General features: G+C 44.7%; 2 protein-coding genes across 12 annotated transcripts in view; one reads left to right on the top strand and one right to left on the bottom strand.

Annotated features, from left to right (window-relative positions):
* SHFL (shiftless antiviral inhibitor of ribosomal frameshifting) overlaps positions 1–6111 on the top strand; it is a 75436-nt gene extending 69325 nt beyond the window's left edge. For all 3 annotated transcript variants that reach the window (XM_056570621.1, XM_056570622.1, XM_056570620.1), the window contains exons 8-9: positions 720–868; positions 3496–6111. In XM_056570621.1, coding sequence (XP_056426596.1) covers positions 720–868; positions 3496–3713 — 367 coding nt within the window. In that variant the 3' untranslated portion in view covers positions 3714–6111. The remainder of the gene's footprint in view (positions 1–719; positions 869–3495) is intronic.
* Positions 6112–7448: 1337 nt separating this feature from the next.
* Positions 7449–21091, bottom strand: part of ANGPTL6 (angiopoietin like 6) — a 66851-nt gene continuing 53208 nt past the window's right edge. For 5 of the 9 annotated variants that reach the window (XM_056570628.1, XM_056570626.1, XM_056570627.1 and 2 more), the window contains 5 exons: positions 14874–15498; positions 10859–11048; positions 10479–10672; positions 8827–9097; positions 7449–8399 (listed from right to left, as the gene is read on the bottom strand). In XM_056570628.1, coding sequence (XP_056426603.1) covers positions 8209–8399; positions 8827–9097; positions 10479–10672; positions 10859–11048; positions 14874–15498 — 1471 coding nt within the window. In that variant the 3' untranslated portion in view covers positions 7449–8208. The remainder of the gene's footprint in view (positions 8400–8826; positions 9098–10478; positions 10673–10858; positions 11049–14873; positions 15499–21091) is intronic. The other 4 variants (XM_056570630.1, XM_056570629.1, XM_056570631.1 and 1 more) reach the window with 1 other exon arrangement.

The following is a 21091-nucleotide window of genomic DNA, read 5'->3' on the forward strand; positions in this document are numbered from 1 at the left end:
GATGCTCTAAACGAATGCCGGGTGCAGCAGGGAGATCGAGGGGGTCCCCCACAATCAGACATCTTATCCCCTATCCTCTGGATAAGGGATAAGATCTAAACATCTTACCCCTTTAAGAAGACAACTATAATTTCCACTGCCATCAAAACAACCCAAAAATTGGCCAACAGCAGCGTATTTCCAGGTGGATCAGTCACTTATCTTTTGAGATTTGACCAGTCCTGTTTTCATGGCTATCTTGCCATGTGACAAGACACATTGGGGGAGATTTATCAAAACCTGTGCTGGGTAAAAGTTGCCCAGTTGCCCATAGCAACCAATCAGATCGCTTCTTTCATTTTTAACAAGGCCTCTGAAAAATGAAAGAAGCGATCTGATTGGTTGCTATGGGCAACTGGGCAACTTTTCCTTTGGACAGGTTTTGATAAATCTCCCCCAAAGGTTGTCCCGAGCTGGTTCTAAGATGTCTTAATCCAACAACTGTAAATGCTATCGAGTCAGTGGTTCCATCACCTTCATACAAAGACGATTTTAGGCCGGTCTCAGCAGCGCTGTAGAATTTGGGACAGAGTCACGGAGATAGTTTTAGGCAACTACAAAATACAGGAGTCATACTGGAAAAATGGATTAGTAATGTGGCTTCTGTTGGTTACATGTTGATATCTCTACATAATGACCATTTTTTGTCCCTCATTTCTTGTTTATTCTTCCGTTTCCAGAGGATTTGCACAGATGGGGCTTTCATGCCCATGTTACATGTGCGCTTCTCCCGTCTTACCAATTCGAATACTCCCTCCTCGCCGAAATAGTGGCCCACGAACCCGAAACCCTCACAGCTGCTTCGGAGAAAATTGTTATAACCGGAGAGGTAATAATAGAATTCTATGCAATGATTACAAAGTGATAATACTGACACATTGGCCCTGATTTACTAAGAGTCTTGTGTAGTTTTCTTTGTGGATTTTAATTCCCTACTATTTTTTCCCACAGTATTTACTAAGGTTTCCCTCCATTTTGCTTTTTTTTTTGTACACATTCTCTGTTCTGCCGGGTTTTCCTCAGCTCAATTTCACCACATTTTCTGTGGAAACCTTAGTAAGTATGTTGGGTTTTTGTGAAAATGTCGGGGACACGCCCCTTTTTCCGGTGGCCTAACCCACTTTTCTAGATGACCGCGCCTCTTTTTCGTGTTTCCTCAGTAAAATGGTCGGGTTAGTTGTTTTTTTTTCAATTCTGGGGCGCACATTCTAACGCAGACAGAATTTCTGGCGCACAACCCGACAAAACATGTTGCGTTTACAATAGTAAACAGGGCCATAGAGTGTAATTTTGTCTTTAAAATAGCTTTAAAAAGTACAAGATTGAAAAAGGTATATAAGCTGCCCAGGGTGTAAGTATTTCATCTTGGTGGTCATGGGCTTTCATAGCCAAGGACATACAGTGCATTCTGAAAGTTTTCAAACCCTTTAACTTTTTTCATATTTTATTATGTTGAGGCCTTGTGCTAAAATGAAGAAAAAAATAAAGATTTTGTTTCATCATTCTCCCCCATGCTTCACTGTAGGGATGGTATTGGGCAGGTGATGGGCAGTGCTTGGTTTCCCCAGACATGATGCTGCCCCCACCATGATCACTGTAGAGATGGTATTGGGCAGGTGATGGGCAGTGCCTGGTTTCCCCCAGACATGATGCTGCCCCCACCATGATCACTGTAGAGATGGTATTGGGCAGGTGATGGGCAGTGCCTGGTTTCCTCCAGACATGATGCTGCCCCCACCATGATCACTGTAGGGATGGTATTGGGCAGGTGATGGGCAGTGCCTGGTTTCCCAGGACATGATGCTTCCCCCACCATGATCACTGTAGGGATGGTATTGGGCAGGTGATGGGCAGTGCCTGGTTTCTTCCAGACATGATGCTGCCCCCACCATGATCACTGTAGGGATGGTATTGGGCAGGTGATGGGCAGTGCCTGGTTTCCCAGGACATGATGCTTCCCCCACCATGATCACTGTAGGGATGGTATTGGGCAGGTGATGGGCAGTGTCTGGTTTCCCCCACACATGATGCTTCCCCCACCATGATCACTGTAGGGATGGTATCGGGCAGGTGATGGGCAGTGCCTGGTTTCCTCCAGACATGATGCTGCCCCCACCATGATCACTGTAGGGATGGTATTGGGCAGGTGATGGGCAGTACCTGGTTTCCTCCAGACATGATGCTGCCCCCACCATGATCACTGTAGGGAGGGTATTAAGCAGGTGAGGGCAGTGCCTGGTTTCCTCCAGACATGATGCTGCCCCCACCATGATCTCTGTAGGGATGGTATTGGGCAGGTGATGGGCAGTGCCTGGTTTCCCCCAGACATGATGCTTCCCCCACCATGATCACTGTAGGGATGGTATTGGGCAGGTGATAGGCAGTGCCTGGTTTCCTCCAGACATGATGCTGCCCCCACCATGATCACTGTAGGGATGGTATCGGGCAGGTGATGGGCAGTGCTTGGTTTCCTCCAGACATGATGCTGCCCCCACCATGATCACTGTAGGGATGGTATTGGGCAGGTGATAGGCAGTGCCTGGTTTCCTCCAGACATGATGCTGCCCCCACCATGATCACTGTAGGGATGGTATCGGGCAGGTGATGGGCAGTGCCTGGTTTCCTCCAGACATGATGCTGCCCCCACCATGATCACTGTAGGGATGGTATTGTGCAGGTGATGGGCAGTGCTTGGTTTCCCCCAGACATGATGCTGCCCCCACCATGATCACTGTAGGGATGGTATTGGGCAGGTGATAGGCAGTGCCTGGTTTCCCCCAGACATGATGCTGACCCCACCATGATCACTGTAGGGATGGTATTGGGCAGGTGATGGGCAGTGCCTGGTTTCCCCCAGACATGATGCTGCCCCCCACCATGATCACTGTAGGGATGGTATTGGGCAGGTGAAGGGCAGTGCCTGGTTTCCTCCAGACATGATGCTGCCCCCACCATGATCACTGTAGGGATGGTATTGGGCAGGTGATAGGCAGTGCCTGGTTTCCCCCAGACATGATGCTGCCCCCACCATGATCACTGTAGTGATGGTATTGGGCAGCCACCCACGTCAGCCACGTCACGCCCCCCACCCATAGACTTGCATTGAGGGGGTGGGGCGTGACATCATGAAGGGGTGGGACTATGACGTCACGAGCTCCCGGCGCCGGCTCTAAGAGTTTGGAACATTTTGTACCCCTTTAAGACGATAACATAACAAAATGTGAAAAAAATTAAAGAGTCTGAAGACGTGTCATGTCCTAAACACAGCAAGTGATATGATTGAAAATCCTGGCTAGACATTGGCCCTCATTTATTAAGAGTGTAGGGTTGTATTTGTTGTAGGTTTAATAATCCATGTGTTTTTTCCCTCATTTATTTATAATTATTAGTTATACTGAAAATAATTGTCCCATTCATAAAACATGTGGACATTGACCTCTTTCTGTCTACACACAGAACCTTACATTCCCGGCCTCCAGTGCGTCCATCCCAGAAGCCTGTCCAAACATAAGTGTCCCAAAGTCCTGCATCCCAGCATGCTTCACGTGAGCACAGGGTCCACGGTGGCCACATGCCTCAGCCAGGGCAGCATGGCCCAGTGTGATCTGGATGATCTTATTCTGGATGACATACAGGAGTCCGATGAAGACGAGAGTGACAGCAACCACAGCTAGAAGCCAAGTCTGACGGGTCAACGTTCCATTATCAGTCTCCTATGTTACAATAGAGCCATTTCCTAAAAACCTGTCTTACCTGAAAGCACCTACATTACTATTTACACAAGAATGACAATTCCATCATATATACTTGTTATCGGAACTGCTCTTTATTTTACGAGCAGGAACTTTCCAATGATAGAGCAGGGGAACATGAAAACCATGAAAGTTTAGTTGACAATGGGGGGGGGGAATCTGGGAAAGGAGGCAGGCAAACCATAGAAGGTCAGAGGGTTTTGCATTTAGACGGCCCCCAAAAGCCCCAGGGTTATGTTGCCAACTGTGTTTAAAGGGTTTCCAAGCACGGGCATATCCCTAGGATTAATGGGGACCCAACTATTTGCTAGAGTGAAGTGGCCAGTGTCTTCTATGACTCTGAAGGGCAAAAGCGGCCACTTCTGGGGGGCTGAGCCAGCGGGTCTGGGTTAACCCTACTCTGCCATGCCTACTTACATAACATCACAGCCTCTAGTGTCTGAAACGAGCTGGCCGGCCGAAAGTGCCACAGCTAGTCAGCACATGCGCCAGAAACAACAGCACGGGCTCAGACACAGGGATGTGCAGGTTGCCAGTCAAATCGCCATGACATAATGCAAGTAGGACCCGCAGGGCCAGCCCCCCGCAGAGCTATTTTCTGGTGGCCTTTATATGCTGCTCCATAAGTAAAATACAGGCTGCCATAAACAGCACCCTGCATTCTGCTGATAGATTTAAACTGTATTCCCATCTTGACATTTATGGCCTATCCACTGGGATCTGGATCCACATCTTCAGAACAAAGGTCCTGAAGGGCGACAGCTGGCAATGGTCAGGAAATCAAGAAAGAGCCAAATTTTATGTAACTTCCATGGAGGTTTAAGGGGTTATCTGGTGTTTAATAAAAACTAATATTGTGCTGGGCAAAATAAAATAAAAAACATACTTACCTATCCCCAGTCCCCTGTTGCTCCTGTTCGCCTCCATTTTCTATTCTTCCTGGTTCCGAGACAAGCGCTTGATGCAGGACCTGCCAATCTCTGGCCAATACGGGACAGCACTGAGCCAGTAGGTCCTGCATTGAGTGCTCCTCTCGGAAGCTGGAAGAAGAGATAATGGAGGTGAACTGGAGCAGGGGGGGGGGGGGGTCGGGGATAGTTAAAGGAGAACTTAACCCATATCCACAGGATAGGGGATAAGTAGCTGATCGTGGAGGGTCCTGCCTTGCAGACGAATGCTTGATGCAGGACCTGACGGCTCCACCAATCACTGGCCAAGACGGGAAACCACTGCGGCCACTGATTGGCTGATCTGGCATTTCCTGCATCGAGCGCTCCTCTCAGAAACACAAACAAGATAGAATAGAGGTGAATGGGAGTAGTGGGGGGATTGGGGCTAGGTAAGTATGTTTTGTTTTTTTCTTTCTATTTTCTCCCCACCCCAGAACCATACTAGTTTTTATTAAACACCAGAAAACGCCTTTAATGGTAGTTGTATAAACAGAATAGAACTATGCTTTTTCTGTATCTCAGAAGTTACTGACCACCCATCTGACTGCCCAGAGGATAGGTTATAATTGTATGATTGCTGAACAATGGGAATGGGGGGATCCTGTGTCCCCCATCTGAAAGGAGGGGCGCTGTGCCTGTCTATTGCTGTCAGTCCCGTAGACATTACATCAGTGTTTCCCAACCAGTGTGCCTCCAGCTGTTGCACAACTACAACTACCAGCATGCCCGGACAGCCGAAGGCTGTCCGGGCATGCTGGTAGTTGTAGCTTTGCCACAGCTGGAGGCACCCTTGGTTGGAAAACACTGAATTAGATGCTTTGTACTTTGTTGAAGTAGGGGGACACCACTTTCAAGGACGATCAATTATAACTTCTCTGCAGTCCTGCAACCTTATGTTCCTGCTCGTAAAGGGAGGAAATCCAACACAAATTACCTAGAACGTATGGGACTGTTATTTATGTCGTTTCCTGATAGATTAGTGAAGGCTCGCACTTTATTGTCTTCCCCTCAGTGCCTTATTCTGTTGGCTCTCAGGACTATGCGGATGAGTGACTTTTCAGCGTCCATTCCTTTAGGGGGAACTTTCAGCCCCCATGTTTTTACTTCATGTTGTCTATTCTTTATACATTCACTTAGAGCAGTGTTTTTTTTCCAACCAGGGTGCCTCCAGCTGTTGCAAAACTACAACATGCTGAGAGTTATAGCTTTGCAACAGCTGGGGGCACCTTGGTTGGGAAACACTGACTTATAGTGTCCGTTGCCATTTCACTTCTTGAAATTAAAGGTTCGGCTGTTTTTGTTGTTTGTTTTTTTTTTGCATATATTTTTGTTAATAGACAAAAAATAAAAAATAAGAATATAAGTTTTCCAGCAAATGTATCAAGTGTTTGTGTTTGACTGTCATGCCATAGGGGGCGCTCCGAATTTGTGAGACCTGGGGCGGTGGTACCGACAACACCCGGTGTATTTAGTATCTTTATTCGGGTTCATGATCAGTGTATAAAAAAAACACAACTTCTAGATTAAATCCAAAAAGAGAACCCTAGTAAAAAATAAAAATAAAAAAAACATATAAAAACCTTATTTCTGGGACAAAGAAGGAGAGGTTGAAGTTACAGGCTTCTTTGCCTGTCCCCATGATAACACTTCCCAATGCTGCATCTCGGTGTTATCATGGTTCCAAACAAGACTCTTTTTGGCGTTTTTGTTTTTGTTTTTTACCACTTTCCTGCTCCCTAAGGCCCCATTTACATAGCAGAATTTTTGAAAAATTCCGCCCAGAACTTCCATTGCGTTGTTTTCAATGGGATTCTGCTGCACCTTGCACATGGCCTGAGCATAGTGTAAGGCCTCGTGCGAGGATTTTTGCCACCCTTGACTCCGCCGATTGGCTTCTTCCGATGTGTGGAGGCGCACGCAATGTCAGGATGTTGGATGGACCGGACGACCTTAGTGATCGCCCCTGTCTGCCTCGGAGGTGGTGCTTCGTTCCTCCAATGCTGATTATTCTAGTACGGGTGGGCAGGGGGTAGCATGGCAGGGTTTTGCTTGATGAGCAGGTGCTTCAGATGGGTGGGTGCTTTGGATCCTGGCTAACTTTATTGCAGCGGGAAGAGCTGCGCCCCCATCAAGAGGGCGCTCTAGGCGGCTGCCTATTTTGCCTATATTAAAGGGGTATTCCAGGAAAAAAAATGTTTTTATATATCAACAGGCTCCAGAAAGTTAAACAGATTTGTAAATTGCTTCTATTAAATAATCTTAATCCTTTGAGTACTTATGAGCTGCTGAAGTTGAGTTGTTCTTTTCTGTCTAAGTGCTCTCGGATGACACCTGCCTCGGGAACTGTCTAGAGTAGAAGCAAATCCCCATAGCAAACCTCTTCTACTCTGTGCAGTTCCCGAGACAAGCAGAGATGTCAGCAGAGAGCACTGTTGTCAGACAGAAAAGAACAACTCAACTTCAGCAGCTGATAATTATTGGAAGGATTAAGATTTTTTAATAGAAATAATGTACAAAACTTTCTGGAGCCATGTTGAGATATATATATATATATAAGTTTTTTCCTGGAATACCAATTTAAGTGTGATAGAAAAAATATGAGGTGACGGCAGCGCCTCGTGTTCCCGTAGAGAAAGAAGACTACACCACAAACTGTATGGCACTTGCACACCCAAATAATAACTCAAGTTGTATGAAAAAAATGTACATGTTTTAATTGAATAACCATCACATACAAAACAAGAAAAATTATGAGGAGATGGCAGCGCCTCATGTTCCCGTAGGTATTTGTATCCTCTATGAGGAGTGTTGTTAGGCAGAGCCGGCCCTGCATAGTGTTATGTATCTCCAAGATATTTTTTATACTTGGGCTGGTGGACAAAATATGGGAGTTCCCATATTACTCAGGAAAGCATTCTTCACTGTAAGAGCAGTATGACTATGGAGGGCGATGTGATAATGGGCACATTAAAAGATTTCTAGAAGGGGTTTCATAATATAATTCATCATTTGTAGTAAAGTGTTAATATGTATTATAGATCCAGGAGAATGGATTTTTAATATTTGCAGTCAGAAAAAAATTTTTTTTTACCCCCCCTACAGGTGAACATTTACATCAGTTTTTCTCTTCTTCTGGATCAACACGGCAAGATGGTAACAGTTAAACTCGATGGAGTCTTTTTTGTTCCAATCTAACCATAGAACTATCTCCTAATATAAAATGGGATTCTTTATGGTAAGAACAGTCAAGAACATTCTAACAAAAACAGTATTGGTAGGGCAGAACCTCCAGATTCAATTGGATATTCTCCAAAACCGGTAGAATGATCCCACCATTATCTGTGACCCGAAGAGTAGACTAAAGGCACAGAGGAGTCAAGAACGTTTTGTTTTTTTCTTCCTTCATGGTAAGGAAATGAAGGGTTAAACTTGATGGACTGGTATTTCTTACGTAGGTTCCAAAGTGGTCACTGTTTGTCGGGTTTTATAAGCATGACGACCTTCTTCAGAGAGTACGCTCCACCACGGAACTCAGCCCAGTAGACTCCATCCTGATAGCGGCTTCGGTAATGACCACCACGGTACCATACCCCGTTCAGGTTGGAGTGGGCACACATGTTATACCACCAGCCACCCTTCTGGAAATGAGCACAGTTACCTTAAAGGAGATAAGGGAAAGCAGTAGTTAGATAAGGGTAGTAGTAGATGATTCATGAGAGGAACCCAAGTTTTATCCAATTAAAAATGTCATATATGGATGGGTATCGTCACGTATATGAGACAGTCGATTATCTTCTCAAGGTGTCAGCTACTTCAAAAGTCCAAACCAAGAAAAAGAGTTTAAAGGAAAATGGTTACCCATTCACCCACACAAAACCCAATACACCGGGTTATAGTGCGGGTGAACAGGAGAACGATGCGGGGTCCCTGACCCCGCATCGTTCTCCTGTTCACCCACACTATAACCCAGTGTATTGGGTTTAGTGTGGGTGACCGGGATGACCATTTTCCTTTAAGATTTTTTTAACATAAATAGAACTTTTTTTTGGGGGGAAAATAAACTAAATGTTTGTAATGTTCCTCACCTGAGTATGAATCCCGATCTTTGTCCAAGGTGCTAAACTGTTTATCATTGTGCCAGGAAAGGGAGTCTCCAGCCGTACCACTGTATTGCCCCAGGCGCAAGCGGTAGAAGTCGCTCTCGGGTTCCACACGAAACTGGTCATACTCAGCACTGACCTGTCTACCTTGCCAGTCATCCATGAGGATAAGAAGTTTGTAGCTTCCTTGTTTGGTCAACCAGTAAATGTTCTCAAGACCCAACCAATACTCGTTGTCCAAGTTACCAAATCCGTGCTGTATAATGTAATGAACAGAAACAATAGGTAAAAAAAATCAAAAGTCTCAATTCTATAAAAAAAAAAAAAAACTATTAACGCAACAACAACAAGTAGTTAATTTAAAAAAATGGAGTACCAATTTAAAGCATACAGCTCCTTTGACTACAGCATGGGTTCATTTTTTATGTAATGGGTGTATGGCTACAATGGACAAAATGTTGATCGGAATGGTTCCTTGACACGGTATTACACGAGAACACAGCCCTAGAGAACAAGCCCTCTTGGCATTTCGGGGGAAGTTTTGGAAATCTTTTCTAGTCTTTTTACTTAAAGGGGTCATCCAGGAATCAAAAAACAGACCTATTTTTTTCCAAAGGCCACTCCCTGTCTGTCCCCAGGTTTGGTGTGGTTTTACAACTTGGCTCCATTCACTTCAATGAAACAGAGCTGCAGAACCACACCCAACCTGGAGACAGACAGGGAGCGGTCTTTGAAAGAAATTATCTTTGCTTTTCGATTCCTGGATAACCCCTTTAACTTAAAGCTGTTTGTTGAACAACATTTTTCACATTCACTATTCTAAAAATTCTTTAGACCATTTCATTGAAATAGGTTCTTCTGGAGGGGATGTCCTCTCAATCAAGATGGCCGGTATGCTTAGTATACTGTATAGAAGAGCTGATATCTGTTTTAGGAAATCTATTCTAGATAAAGCGGTTTTCTTCTCAAGAAGATGGTCTTTTCGAGAGGTTCTGCTGGGCACATCTTCTTACCTATTATTACAGTTATATAGTTATATATTTATTGCTTTTAACAGAGAAAAAATACTGCATGGTCCCCATATTTTGCCATACAAGCATTACTTCTAGGTAGGAATACTTCCATACATACAGAATCCAGATGGAACATGACACCTTCTTAAAGGGGTACTCTGCCCCTTGATATGTTTTCCACTATCCAAAGGATAGGGGGTAAGATGTGTGGTCGCAGAGGTCCTGCAGGTGGGGCCCCCCACGATCTCCCTGCTGCACCCGGCGTTCGTTGAGAGCGTCGGCTGCAGCGCCGGAAGATTTTGACGTCACGGCCACGCCCCCTCAATGCAAGTCTATGGGAGGGGGCATGACGGCCGTCACGCCCCCTCCCATAGACTTGCATTGAGGGGGCGTAGCCTTGACGTCATGAGCCTCCGCTGCCGCATCACCAATCATTCAGTTCGTTCCGGATGACTGGAGGATGACTGGGGGATAAGATGCCTAGGGGCGGAGTACTCCTTTAAGGAAGTTTTGTTCGGAAAACCTCTGTATATAAGCCCAGCAATACAGTAAGGGCGCCAACACTTGTATAAACACTTTATTACGGTTCGAAAGAAAGGTAGGGAAAGTTTTAGTTGCTCTCACTTTGTAGTTATGCCAAGTTTTAAAGAAGTTGGTAGAGCCATCCTGTCGTCTTTGGATTACCGTCCACCCGCCTTCGTGGTTCTCTTGGTCACACCAGGCCTGCATGATTTGGCTACTGTTACGTGGTTTTAGCAGATAGATAGCACTGGACTTCTGACCGGCTAAAAAGGCTTCATAGCAGTCCGCCCATGGCCCTGGTCGAGAAAAAGAAAAAAGATCGGTATGAACCGATAGGATTCCCAAAGTTGACCACAGTTTTGTATGTAAATAAAAGTTTACACTTTGTCTATAGTTGTATTTCTCTTATGATTATATTGTGGGGTTTTTTTTCTGCTTACTGGACATTTTATTCAACATATTATTCCGAGTAACTAAAGCACCTTCTGATTTGGAGGACTCCGCTTTATCAACCGGGGCTGTGGAGGTTGTCTTGACGGCTTGTGTCGGGAGTATTTCCTTCCTGTTTGATGTCCCATCTATCTGCTCCCCGTGTGTATCGCGATTCTGTTTTTTTTTACCTTCTGAAGAGTTGCTGAAGGTTCCACTAGGTAAATGTGAATAGGATGGCACCTGGAAAAATATATCACCTGGGATTTAAAGATTGTTTTCCTTAAAGGGGTACTCCGTTGCTCAGCGTTTGGAACAAACTGTTCATAATGCGGGAGCCAGCCAGCGCCGGGAGCTCGTGACATCATAGCCCCACCCCCTAATGATGTCACGCCCCGCCCCCTCAATGCAAGTTTATGGGAGGGGGCGTGACAGCCATCACGCCCCCTCCCGTAGACTTGCTTTGAGGGGGCATGGCGTGACATCATGAGGGGGTGGGGCTATGACGTCACGAGCTCCTGGCGCCGGCTCCAGCATTCTTAACAGTTTGTTCCAAATGCTGGGCAGTGGAGTACCCCCTTAGAGAGAAATAAGTCATGCAATATTCCAATTGTATGTTACCTTGGCCTGAGATGCTTGGTAACAACCAGTCATGGTAGCCCTTCCAGCCATATTGCATTGCCCCACAAGCAACTTTCTTGAGTAATAAAAGAAACCACCTACTGATTTTCACCCAACAATTTTACTCAACTCTTCCCCTGATATAATGATGTTCATTGGACTCCAATTCTCCTGATTGGTGGAGATTCTAGAGTTAGGACATCTACTGTACCTATAAGATAAATGTAGGGCATATACTCTGTATCTGCTATAAATGTTCAATACAACCTATGGCCAGATTAACATCTTAAGGACGCAGAGCGTACCTGTAGGCCCTGAGTCCGCTCCCTTTCTATAACAAGGGTCCACGCCATCGCCCCGCATTATAGCGGGTCGGGCCCGACCGGGGCCGGAGGCCGGGACCCGTGGCTAATAGTGCGAAGCACTGATCACGGTGCTGCGTGCTATTAACCTTTTAGACGCTGCGTTCAAAGTTGATCACTGCGTCGAAAGTGAAAGTAAACTACCCCCGGCTAGCTCCGTGGGCTGTTCAGGACCGCCACGGTGAAATAAAAAAATAAAATCCCATCCCTTCCCCAATATCGCGCCACACCCCTACCCTTCAATTCCCTGGTTGAACTTGATGGACATATGTATTTTTTCGACCGTACTAACTATGTAACTATGTAAATCGCGGCGTCCCGAACAGCTGGAGGACACAAGGAGGATCCCTACTTTCCTCCTGCATGTCCGTTCGCCGAATGACTGCTCTGTGCCTGAGATCCAGGCATGAGCAGTCAAGCGGCAGCATCATTGATCAATGTAAAAGATCAGTGTGTGCAGTGTTAGCCCGGCACGTCACACGGAGCTTCAGCCTATCACCGGCCGAGGCGGGACATCGCTGCGGCCGGTGATAGGCTGAAGCTCTGTGTGACGTGCCGGGCTAACAGGAAGTAAGAAGCAAACAGCCCGGAGACCGATCACCTGTACCGGAGCTCCGGGGGCGTGTAGGCAGGCAAGAGAGAGTTTGTTTTCTTTTTTTTTTGCAACCCGGACCGGATAAAATAAGAGAAGTGCGCGCCGGACTACTCCTTTAAAAACCTACTAAATATACTCCAGTCGAACCTTGGCTTAAATAACAGAAACTGACTATTGTTTTCACTTAGGTGAGAAAAAAACTCCCGCTTTTGCTTACCTGCGAAAAATTTATTAACGCTGTGCAACAATATAGTAAATTTGTCGCACGTAAGCAGAATGGAAGTGAAAAAAAAAAAAACTAAAAAATAGCATACCTAACCAAACTTTCATAAATGCCCCTCTATGAGATTCGGAAACATAACCTAAAGTTTCTGGGCCCCAATGAAAAATGTGTGACAGGACTCATTCCTACCATGTTCCATTTAACATACTGATGACAAAAACATCTTTGTACTCTCTTAGGCTGGGTTCGCATATATCCGGCATAGGTAAACTCAGTCTAGATCTCGACGCGACTGATGCCATAACTAATGACAACGTGTATCAGTTGTATGGCATCTGGTGTGTCCAACCATCTGGCGGCAAAATTAAGATGCTGAATGATTGTGAACTATCCTATTCAAAAGAATGGGTTCAGTTCTAGCATCAGTTTTCCTCCGGTGAACACCGGAGGGAAACTGTGCCGAGCGCCAGACATATGTGAACCCAGCCATAGAGACCAGCACCTTGCCACCAATAGCTAGTACAGAATACAGGACAGCACTCACCATACGACGTGGCTTTATTCAAGCTTTCCAATAGTGACAAACCGGTGCAATGGTGGAGGCGGGGGGGCAGGACCGGGACAGACTGTTTCATGCTTTCACAGTGTTTCCTCAAGCCGGTATGTCATACCGGTTTGAGGAAGCGCTGTGAAAGCGTGAAACAGTCTGTCCCGGTCCTGCCCCCCGCCACCACCATTGCACCGGCTTGTCACTATTGGAACTCTTCAATGTCATACCGTCATGAGTAAGCACTGTGAAAGCGTGAAACAGTCTGTCCCGGTCCTGCCCCCCCGCCACCACATTGCATCGGCTTGTCACTATTGGAACTCTTGAATACAGCCACGTTGTATGGTGAGTGCTGTCCTGTTTTCTGTACTAGCAATATACATTGAACTGTATCGGGCATTGCACCGCCTCTATCAACTGCAGTCTCTGTGTTAATACCGCACTCCTCCGTTAATCATATCCACACAGCCTTAGTCCTGTATGTGCTGGACCATCTTTTCTTCTCTTGGTCTACCTTGCCACCAATAGCTACACCACTATAGATCTACCGCAGCCGCCATACCTTTATAATAGCACCTTTTTTGATACCCAGGAATCTTGGTTGGTTGGACATCCAGGATCGGTTCTGTTATACCCACCATTATGTTTTTTGCACATGGTACTTTTACTGAGACATAACAAGAAATGCCTATTTGGTATGAATAGTCCTTTTACAAGCAGTTGTGTGTTTTATATATTGTTTTGTTGTGGAGCCCTTTATAGATCTTTCCCATGCGGGGTTTCTCCGAGTGGTGCATGTGTCAGGTGGATATAAAGCATATGTAGTGGTGACCTTCTCGTCTGTCTTAAAACTATCTAAGCATATGGGAACTGACATGACTCCATATTTCCACCAATTAATGGACATTAAAGGGGTACTCCACTGGCCAGCGTTCGGAACATTTAGATCCGAATGCTGTGTGCGTGCGCGCTGCGGGGGATAGGCCACGCCCCATTGGGATGTCACGCCCCCTCCCATAGACTTGCATTGATGGGGTGGGGCGTGACATCACAAGGGGTGTGGCCTACCCCGCAGCGCACACACACCATTTGGAACTAAATGTTCCAAACGCTGGCCAGTGGAGTACCCTTCTAAAGGGGTACTCCGGTGGAAAACATAAATTTTTTTTAGGTCTTTAGAAGTCAACTGGTGCCAGAAAGTTAAACAGATTTGTAAATGACTTCTATTAAAAAATCTTTACCCTTCCAGTACTTTTTAGCAGCTGTTTGCTACAGAGGAAATTCTGTTCTTTTTGAATTTCTTTTTTGTCTTGTCCACAGTGCTCTCTGCTGACACCTCTGTCTGTATCAGGAACTGTCCAGAGCAGGAGAAAATATCCATTGCAAACCTATGCTGCTCTGGACAGTTCCTGACATGGACAGAGGTGTCAGCAGAGAGCACTGTGGAGAAGACAAAAAGACATTCAAAAAGAAAAGAATTTCCTCTGTAGCATACAGCCGCTAAGAAGTACTGGAAGGGTAAAGATTTTTTAATAGAAGTCATTTACAAATCTGTTTAACTTTCTGGCACCAGTTCATAAAAAAAAAAAAAAGTTTTCCACCGGAGTACCCCTTTAAGGAAAGAAAGGATGCATAAGATAGAAGAGACTTTCACCACAAATGCGGATCTCTGTCCCTGGGTAATAGATATTATTAGAGGTAATAAAAAAAATGTCCTTACTTGGTCACCTTGGCGTTTACCGATACTTTGTAGACATTGCTCCTCTAAACGTGCAATGATAAGACTCTGGTTGTTGATCAGTGATGTTAGGAAGTTATATTTCTCCTGGAGATCTTGGTACTTAGAAGCCAAGGTGAGGACTTCTGCGGTGGTATTGACCGCTTTATCCGGTCCCTGAAATAATTCTTTCGAGTCGTTCTTTTTCTGAAGAACTTCGTGTAGGAACTGCATATGCAGATGACTGAGACGCGACCCCATATTCCTGTTCTCTCTTTGGAGATGGTCCATCTCATTGGCCACCTCATGGTCCACATCCACCAACCTTTTGATCTTCTCAATCTCGTTTTGTTGACGACTAAGCTCCTGTTTTAACTCTTCGACTTCACTTCTGTTCACTCCAAAAGCTTCTGGAAACTTGGCAGTGCTAACGCAAACGGCTCCGGTGATTTTCTGGTGTGGCACCACAAACGTGTAGGTGCATTTACCTTGGCCTCCTCCATTGTTCAGATGAACATATTCGCTGGTTAGCTGTTGCCGGCAGAGGCTTGGGAGCAGTGTTATCCATATGACTGAATAGAAGCTCATGGTAAGATTAACTGGAGGTCCAAACCTCACAATATATGTCCTGGAATGGAAAACAGAGTTAGCGACATCACAAATAATGTTAAAGGGGCACTCCGCTGGAATTTTTTATTTTTTTATTTTTTTTTTGTGCCAGAAAGTTATACAGATTTGTAAATTACTTCTATTTAAAAATCTTAACTTCCTGTGGAACATACAGCAGCTGATATGTACTGGAAGGATTATTTTCTTTTTGAATTTCCTTTCAGTCTGACCACAGTGCTCTCTGCTGATATCTCTGTCCATATGAGGAACTGTCCAGAGCAGGAGAGGTTTGCTATGGGGTTTTGCTCCTACTCTGGACAGTTCCTAAAATGGACAGAGGTGTCAGCAGAGAGCACTGTGGTCAGACAGAAAGGAAATTCAAACAGAAAAGAACTTCCTCTGTAGTATACAGAAGCTGATAAGTACTGGAAGGATTACGATTTTTAAATGGAAGTAATTTACAAATCTGTTTAACTTTCTGGTACCAGTTGATTTAAAAAAAAGAATAATATTCCAGCGGCGTACCCCTTTAATGCCATGGGTACCATGCCCACAAATGACATATTACAGAGGTATTCACTCTTATAGATGCAATATTTGGTAGCACACAGAGTGGCTATGAGGACCCTCAGGCTGTACACAACATTTGGAACCTCCATTAACAGTTCCATAAGATTTGTATGCAAGGCTATCCTTCCTGTAAAAACAATAGAAAGATATAACACAGAAGGAACCCATTATAAGTCAGTAGGGTCCATCAGGCACCTTTGATGTCGATCATATAGCAGAAACCATGATGCAAGTATGAGCAGATCTGTTTATTACAGGGGTGCTCCAGGGAGCTATATATAAATAAATAAAAAGCTCCAATGCCACCACACTACTTGGATATGTTCCCTGTAAACAATCCTGCCTGATATGCATGGCTCCTGTGGACCCTGTTGTCTTCTCTGGCTGCTTGATATTCTTTGCCATCCTTCCCTCCACTTGCCTACATCTCCCAGCAATCATTGCAGCTCTGCTTTGCCAGCCAGTTCACTCTCTGAGAGCAGCCCCCACCCTCCTGTTCTGAGAGAGATTCGGTGTCTGATTGGCTGAGGCTGCACACACCTCCCAGTTCTCAGCACTAAAGGGAGCATGACTCGTCAGTGCAGGGCAGAAACCACATGGCCTGTGTTTCTCAGTAGGGTGGGGGCTGCTTTCAAAGAGGGATTTTGACAGAGACAGAGTGGATAGCTGCAAGATCTTATTCCCACACTTTATGCATGTAAGTGACAACCAAAGAGGGAAACGGTTGTATATAGCTAATAAATTATATTTAGACAATAAAATAGGTGGGTGAGAGGGAAAGGATGGGCTATGGGTTAAGTTCTCCAATACCCCTTTAATGCTGGTTTTGTCCATATTTAGCTAAATTAGAAATCATGTTCCCAGCATTACAAGTCATTCCCTATAATCAGGATAGGTGATAACTGACAGTCGGGATCTGACCTACCACCTGAGAGGTGTTTACCTCGGCTCCCAACTATGAAAGTTTTAAGATCATTGGATTTATTTACTAGACTGTAAAGAATGAAAAATAATAAGCAAAAGTGAAGAATACTACAGAAGCGCCAGTTGATTCTTATATGCTTGAATGGAACAAAATGTTCCGAATGCTTAGAGCCGGCGCCGGGAGCTTGTGATGTCATAGCCCCGCCACTCATGATGTCACGCCCCGCCCCCTCAATGCAAGTCTATGTGAGGGGGCGTGACGGCTGTCACGCCCCCTCCCATAGACTTGCATTGAGGGGGCAGGGTGGGGCGTGACGTCATGAGGGGGCGGGGCTATGACATCACGAGCTCCCGGCGCTGGCTCTAAGCATTCGGAACATTTTGTTCCAAACGCTGAGCAGCGGAGTACCCCTTTAAAACACTTTTTGCCTATGGAATGCTAGACTGTGTTTGAGGGGGAGTAAAGTAGAACTCCACACCCGGGGCTTTTGATTATTTTTGAAGATTGTGCACATTATCTGTGAACTTTTCAGGAGTGCATGTGTGACTACTACTCTGCTCTGACAGGAGAATCCGATCCCCATTCTTGAGATCGATGGGGGGGGGGGGGGGGGGGGACCTTAGCAGTTAATCTCTGTGCAATCAGAATAGGAGATAACTTCTAATGGTGAAACAATCAACTTAAAGGGGTACCCCGGTGTGGGGAAAAAAAAACTCAAATCAACTGGTGCCAGAAAGTTAGACAGATTTGTGAATTACTTCTATTAAAAATTTTAACCCTTCCAGTACTTTTCTTTAGCTGCTGAATACAACAAAGGAAGTTGTGTAGTTCTTTACAGTCTGACCACAGTGCTCTCTGCTGACACCTCTGTCCATGTCAGGAACTGTCCAGAGCAGGAGAGGTTTGCTATGGGGATTTTCTCCTGCTCTGGACAGTTCCTGATACGGACAGAGGTGTCAGCAGAGAGCACTGTGGTCAGGCAGAAAAGAACTACACAACTTCCTCTGTAGTATACAGCAGCTGATAAGTATTGGAAGGATTAAATATTTTCTAATAGAAGTCATTTACAAAACTTTTTAACTTTCTGGTACCAGTTGAGTTGAAAAAAATTCCATCGGAGTTTCCCCTTTAAATCTCTCTCAGTAGGAATATCTACTAGTTATGTTTGAGTATCTTGGTTAATTTCTTGGGTAATTTCTTAATGCCAAAGACGTAGGACTACCAGCGTCATCTTCAATAGTGTTCAACCAGTGCAGTCACTACTGAAGAGATCTCCACTAATCTGGGCGGTGGCTGAACCTTTGGATTAGAGGCTTCATTCCCCTGTTGATCGATTGGGCATTGTTATTTAGGAAACTGGCTAGTGACCAGGGCTCAAGTCCTGCAGAAACGTGTGGGAATGGAGTTCATGCAGGAACACTGTTCCCATTAACAGGAGTCCTGCAGGACCGGCCTTTGAGGGGAAATCTTGGGTATGTTCCTACACGTTTTTCCCAGGACTTGACTCCTGCTAGGTACCTACTACTATGTGTATTGGGTACTGCAAGAAGAGATACAAGGCCCAAGTCCTGCAGGAATGCATGGGAATGGAGTTTCTGCACTTTTCCCAGAGCAGGAACACTGTTCCCATTAGCAGGAGTCCTGCAGGACCAACCCTTGAGTGAAAATCTTAGGTGAGTTCCCACACTGTTTCCCAGGACTAGAAGAGATAGCATTAGCTGTACAGGGCACCATCTAAGCTAAGGCTAATGTTAATGACTAGTGATGAGCGGCAGGGGCCATATTCGAATTCGCGCTTTTTTGCCAATATATGGACAAATATTCGTCCTATGTTCGCGAAATTCGCATATTCGCTATGTTCGTTCTCTTTTTTTCATGCGAAAATTCATACTGAAATTTGCATAGTGCACATGCGCAATTATATCTTTCACCTAAAAGAAGGGAGGGATCAGTTTCCAGACTGGAAGTGCCGATATTCGCATAAATTTGCATTAAAAAAAACGAGAATTCGTCATTACGAATATATATATATCACTATATTGTAAATATTCGCGAAATCGCAAAGTGCCGATATTCACGGTAAAATTTGCATTTCGAGTATTCACGCTCAACACTATTACCGGTAATGACAAAAAAGGCCTATATGGCTGGCTCCAGATTTGACTATAGACCACAAAACGACAGCTGATTTCACCTCTGGGACAACTACAGTCATGGCTGTAAATGTTGGTACCCCTGAAATTTTTCTAGAAAATGAAGTATTTCTCACAGAAAAGGATTGCAGTAACACATGTTTTGCTATACACATGTTTATTCCCTTTGTGTGTAATGGAACTAAACCAAAAAGGGAGGAAAAAAAGCAAATTGGACATAATGTCACCAAACTCCAAAAATGGGTTGGACAAAAATATTACCACCCTTAACTTAATATTTGGTTGCACATCCTTTGGAAAAAATAATTGAAATCAGTCGCTTCCTATAACCATCAATAAGCTTCTTACACCTCTCAGTCGGAATGTTGGACCACTCTTCCTTTACAAACTGCTCGCGGTCTCTTATTGGAAGGCGCCTTTTCCAACAGCGATTTTAAGATCTCTCCACAGGTGTTTAATGGGATTTAGATCTGGACTCATTGCTGCCACTTCAGAACTCTCCAGCGCTTTGTTGTCATCCATTTCTGGTGCTCTTTGATGTATGTTTGGGATCATTGTCCTGCTGGAAGACCCAAGATCTCGGACGCAAACCCAGCTTTCTGACACTGGGCTGTACAGTGCGACCCAAAATCCATTGGTAATCCTCAGATTTCATGATGCCTTGTACACATTCAAGGCACCCAGTGCCAGAGGCAGCAAAACAACCCCAAATCATCATTGACCTCTACCATATTTCACTGTAGGTGCTGTGTTCTTTTCTTTGTAGGCCTCATTCCGTTTTCAGTAAACAGTAGAAAAGCTCTATCTTGGTCTCATCTGTCCACAAGACGTTTTCCCAGAAGGATTTTGGCTTACTCAAGTTCATTTTGGCAAAATGTAATCTTGCTTTTTATGAGTCTGTGTCAGCAGTGGGGTCCTCCTGTGTCTCCTGCCATAGTGTTTCATTTCATTTAAATGTCAATGGATAGTTCACATACGGATGCTCCCTGAACCTGCAGGACAGCTTGAATATCCTTGGAACTTGTTTGGGGCTGCTTATCCACCATCCAGACTATCTTGCGTTGACACCTTTCATCCATTTCTCTCTTCCGTCCACGCCCAGGGAGATTAGCTACAGTGCCAGGGGTTGAAACCTTCTTTATAATGTTGCGCACCGTGGACAAAGGCAAATCTAGATCTCTGGAGATGGACTTGTAACCTTGAGATTGTTGATATTTTTACACAATTTTGGTTCTCAAGTCCTCAGACAGTTCTCTTCTCCTCTTCCTGTTGTCCATTCTTAGTGTGGCACACACAGACACACCATGCAAAGACTAAGTGAACTTCTCTCCTTTTTATCTGCTTTCAGGTGTGATTTTTATATTGTACCACACCTGTTACTTGCCCCAGGTGAGTTTAAAGGAGCATCACATTCTTGAAACTATCTTATTTTTCCACAATTTTGAAAGGGTGCCAATAATTTTGTCCAGCCCATTTTTGGAGTTTGGTGACATTATGTCCAATTTGCTTTTTTTCCTCCCTTTTTTGGTTTAGTTCCAATACACACAAAGGGAATAAACATGTGTATAGCAAAACCTGTGTTACTGCAATCCTTTTCTGTGAGAAATACTTCATTTTCTAGAAACATTTCAGGGGTGCCAACATTTACAGCCATGACTGTATATTTTATGTCAATGTTGAGGTGCCCAAATCCATGCCCCCTTTTCCTGAAGATTATCACGTCCTATATACTGTAGGTATAAGACTGCACAACGAGTCGCGTATTTATTGTTCAATTACTCAACCCATCTTGCTTGCAAAGGGTTAAAATTGTCCGAAATATTCAAAGAACCTGCTGTTTTGACTATAGAATTTTTCATACAACAATAACACATTCCTAGAAACCAGTTCCCTTATCCCACCATTTCGCTGCCAGAAATATGGGCACAAAAATGTGCATTTGATACAATATAAATAAAAAACTA

Source organism: Hyla sarda, chromosome 4 (genome assembly GCF_029499605.1).
Source record: "Hyla sarda isolate aHylSar1 chromosome 4, aHylSar1.hap1, whole genome shotgun sequence".
Classification (NCBI taxonomy): Eukaryota; Metazoa; Chordata; class Amphibia; order Anura; family Hylidae; genus Hyla; species Hyla sarda.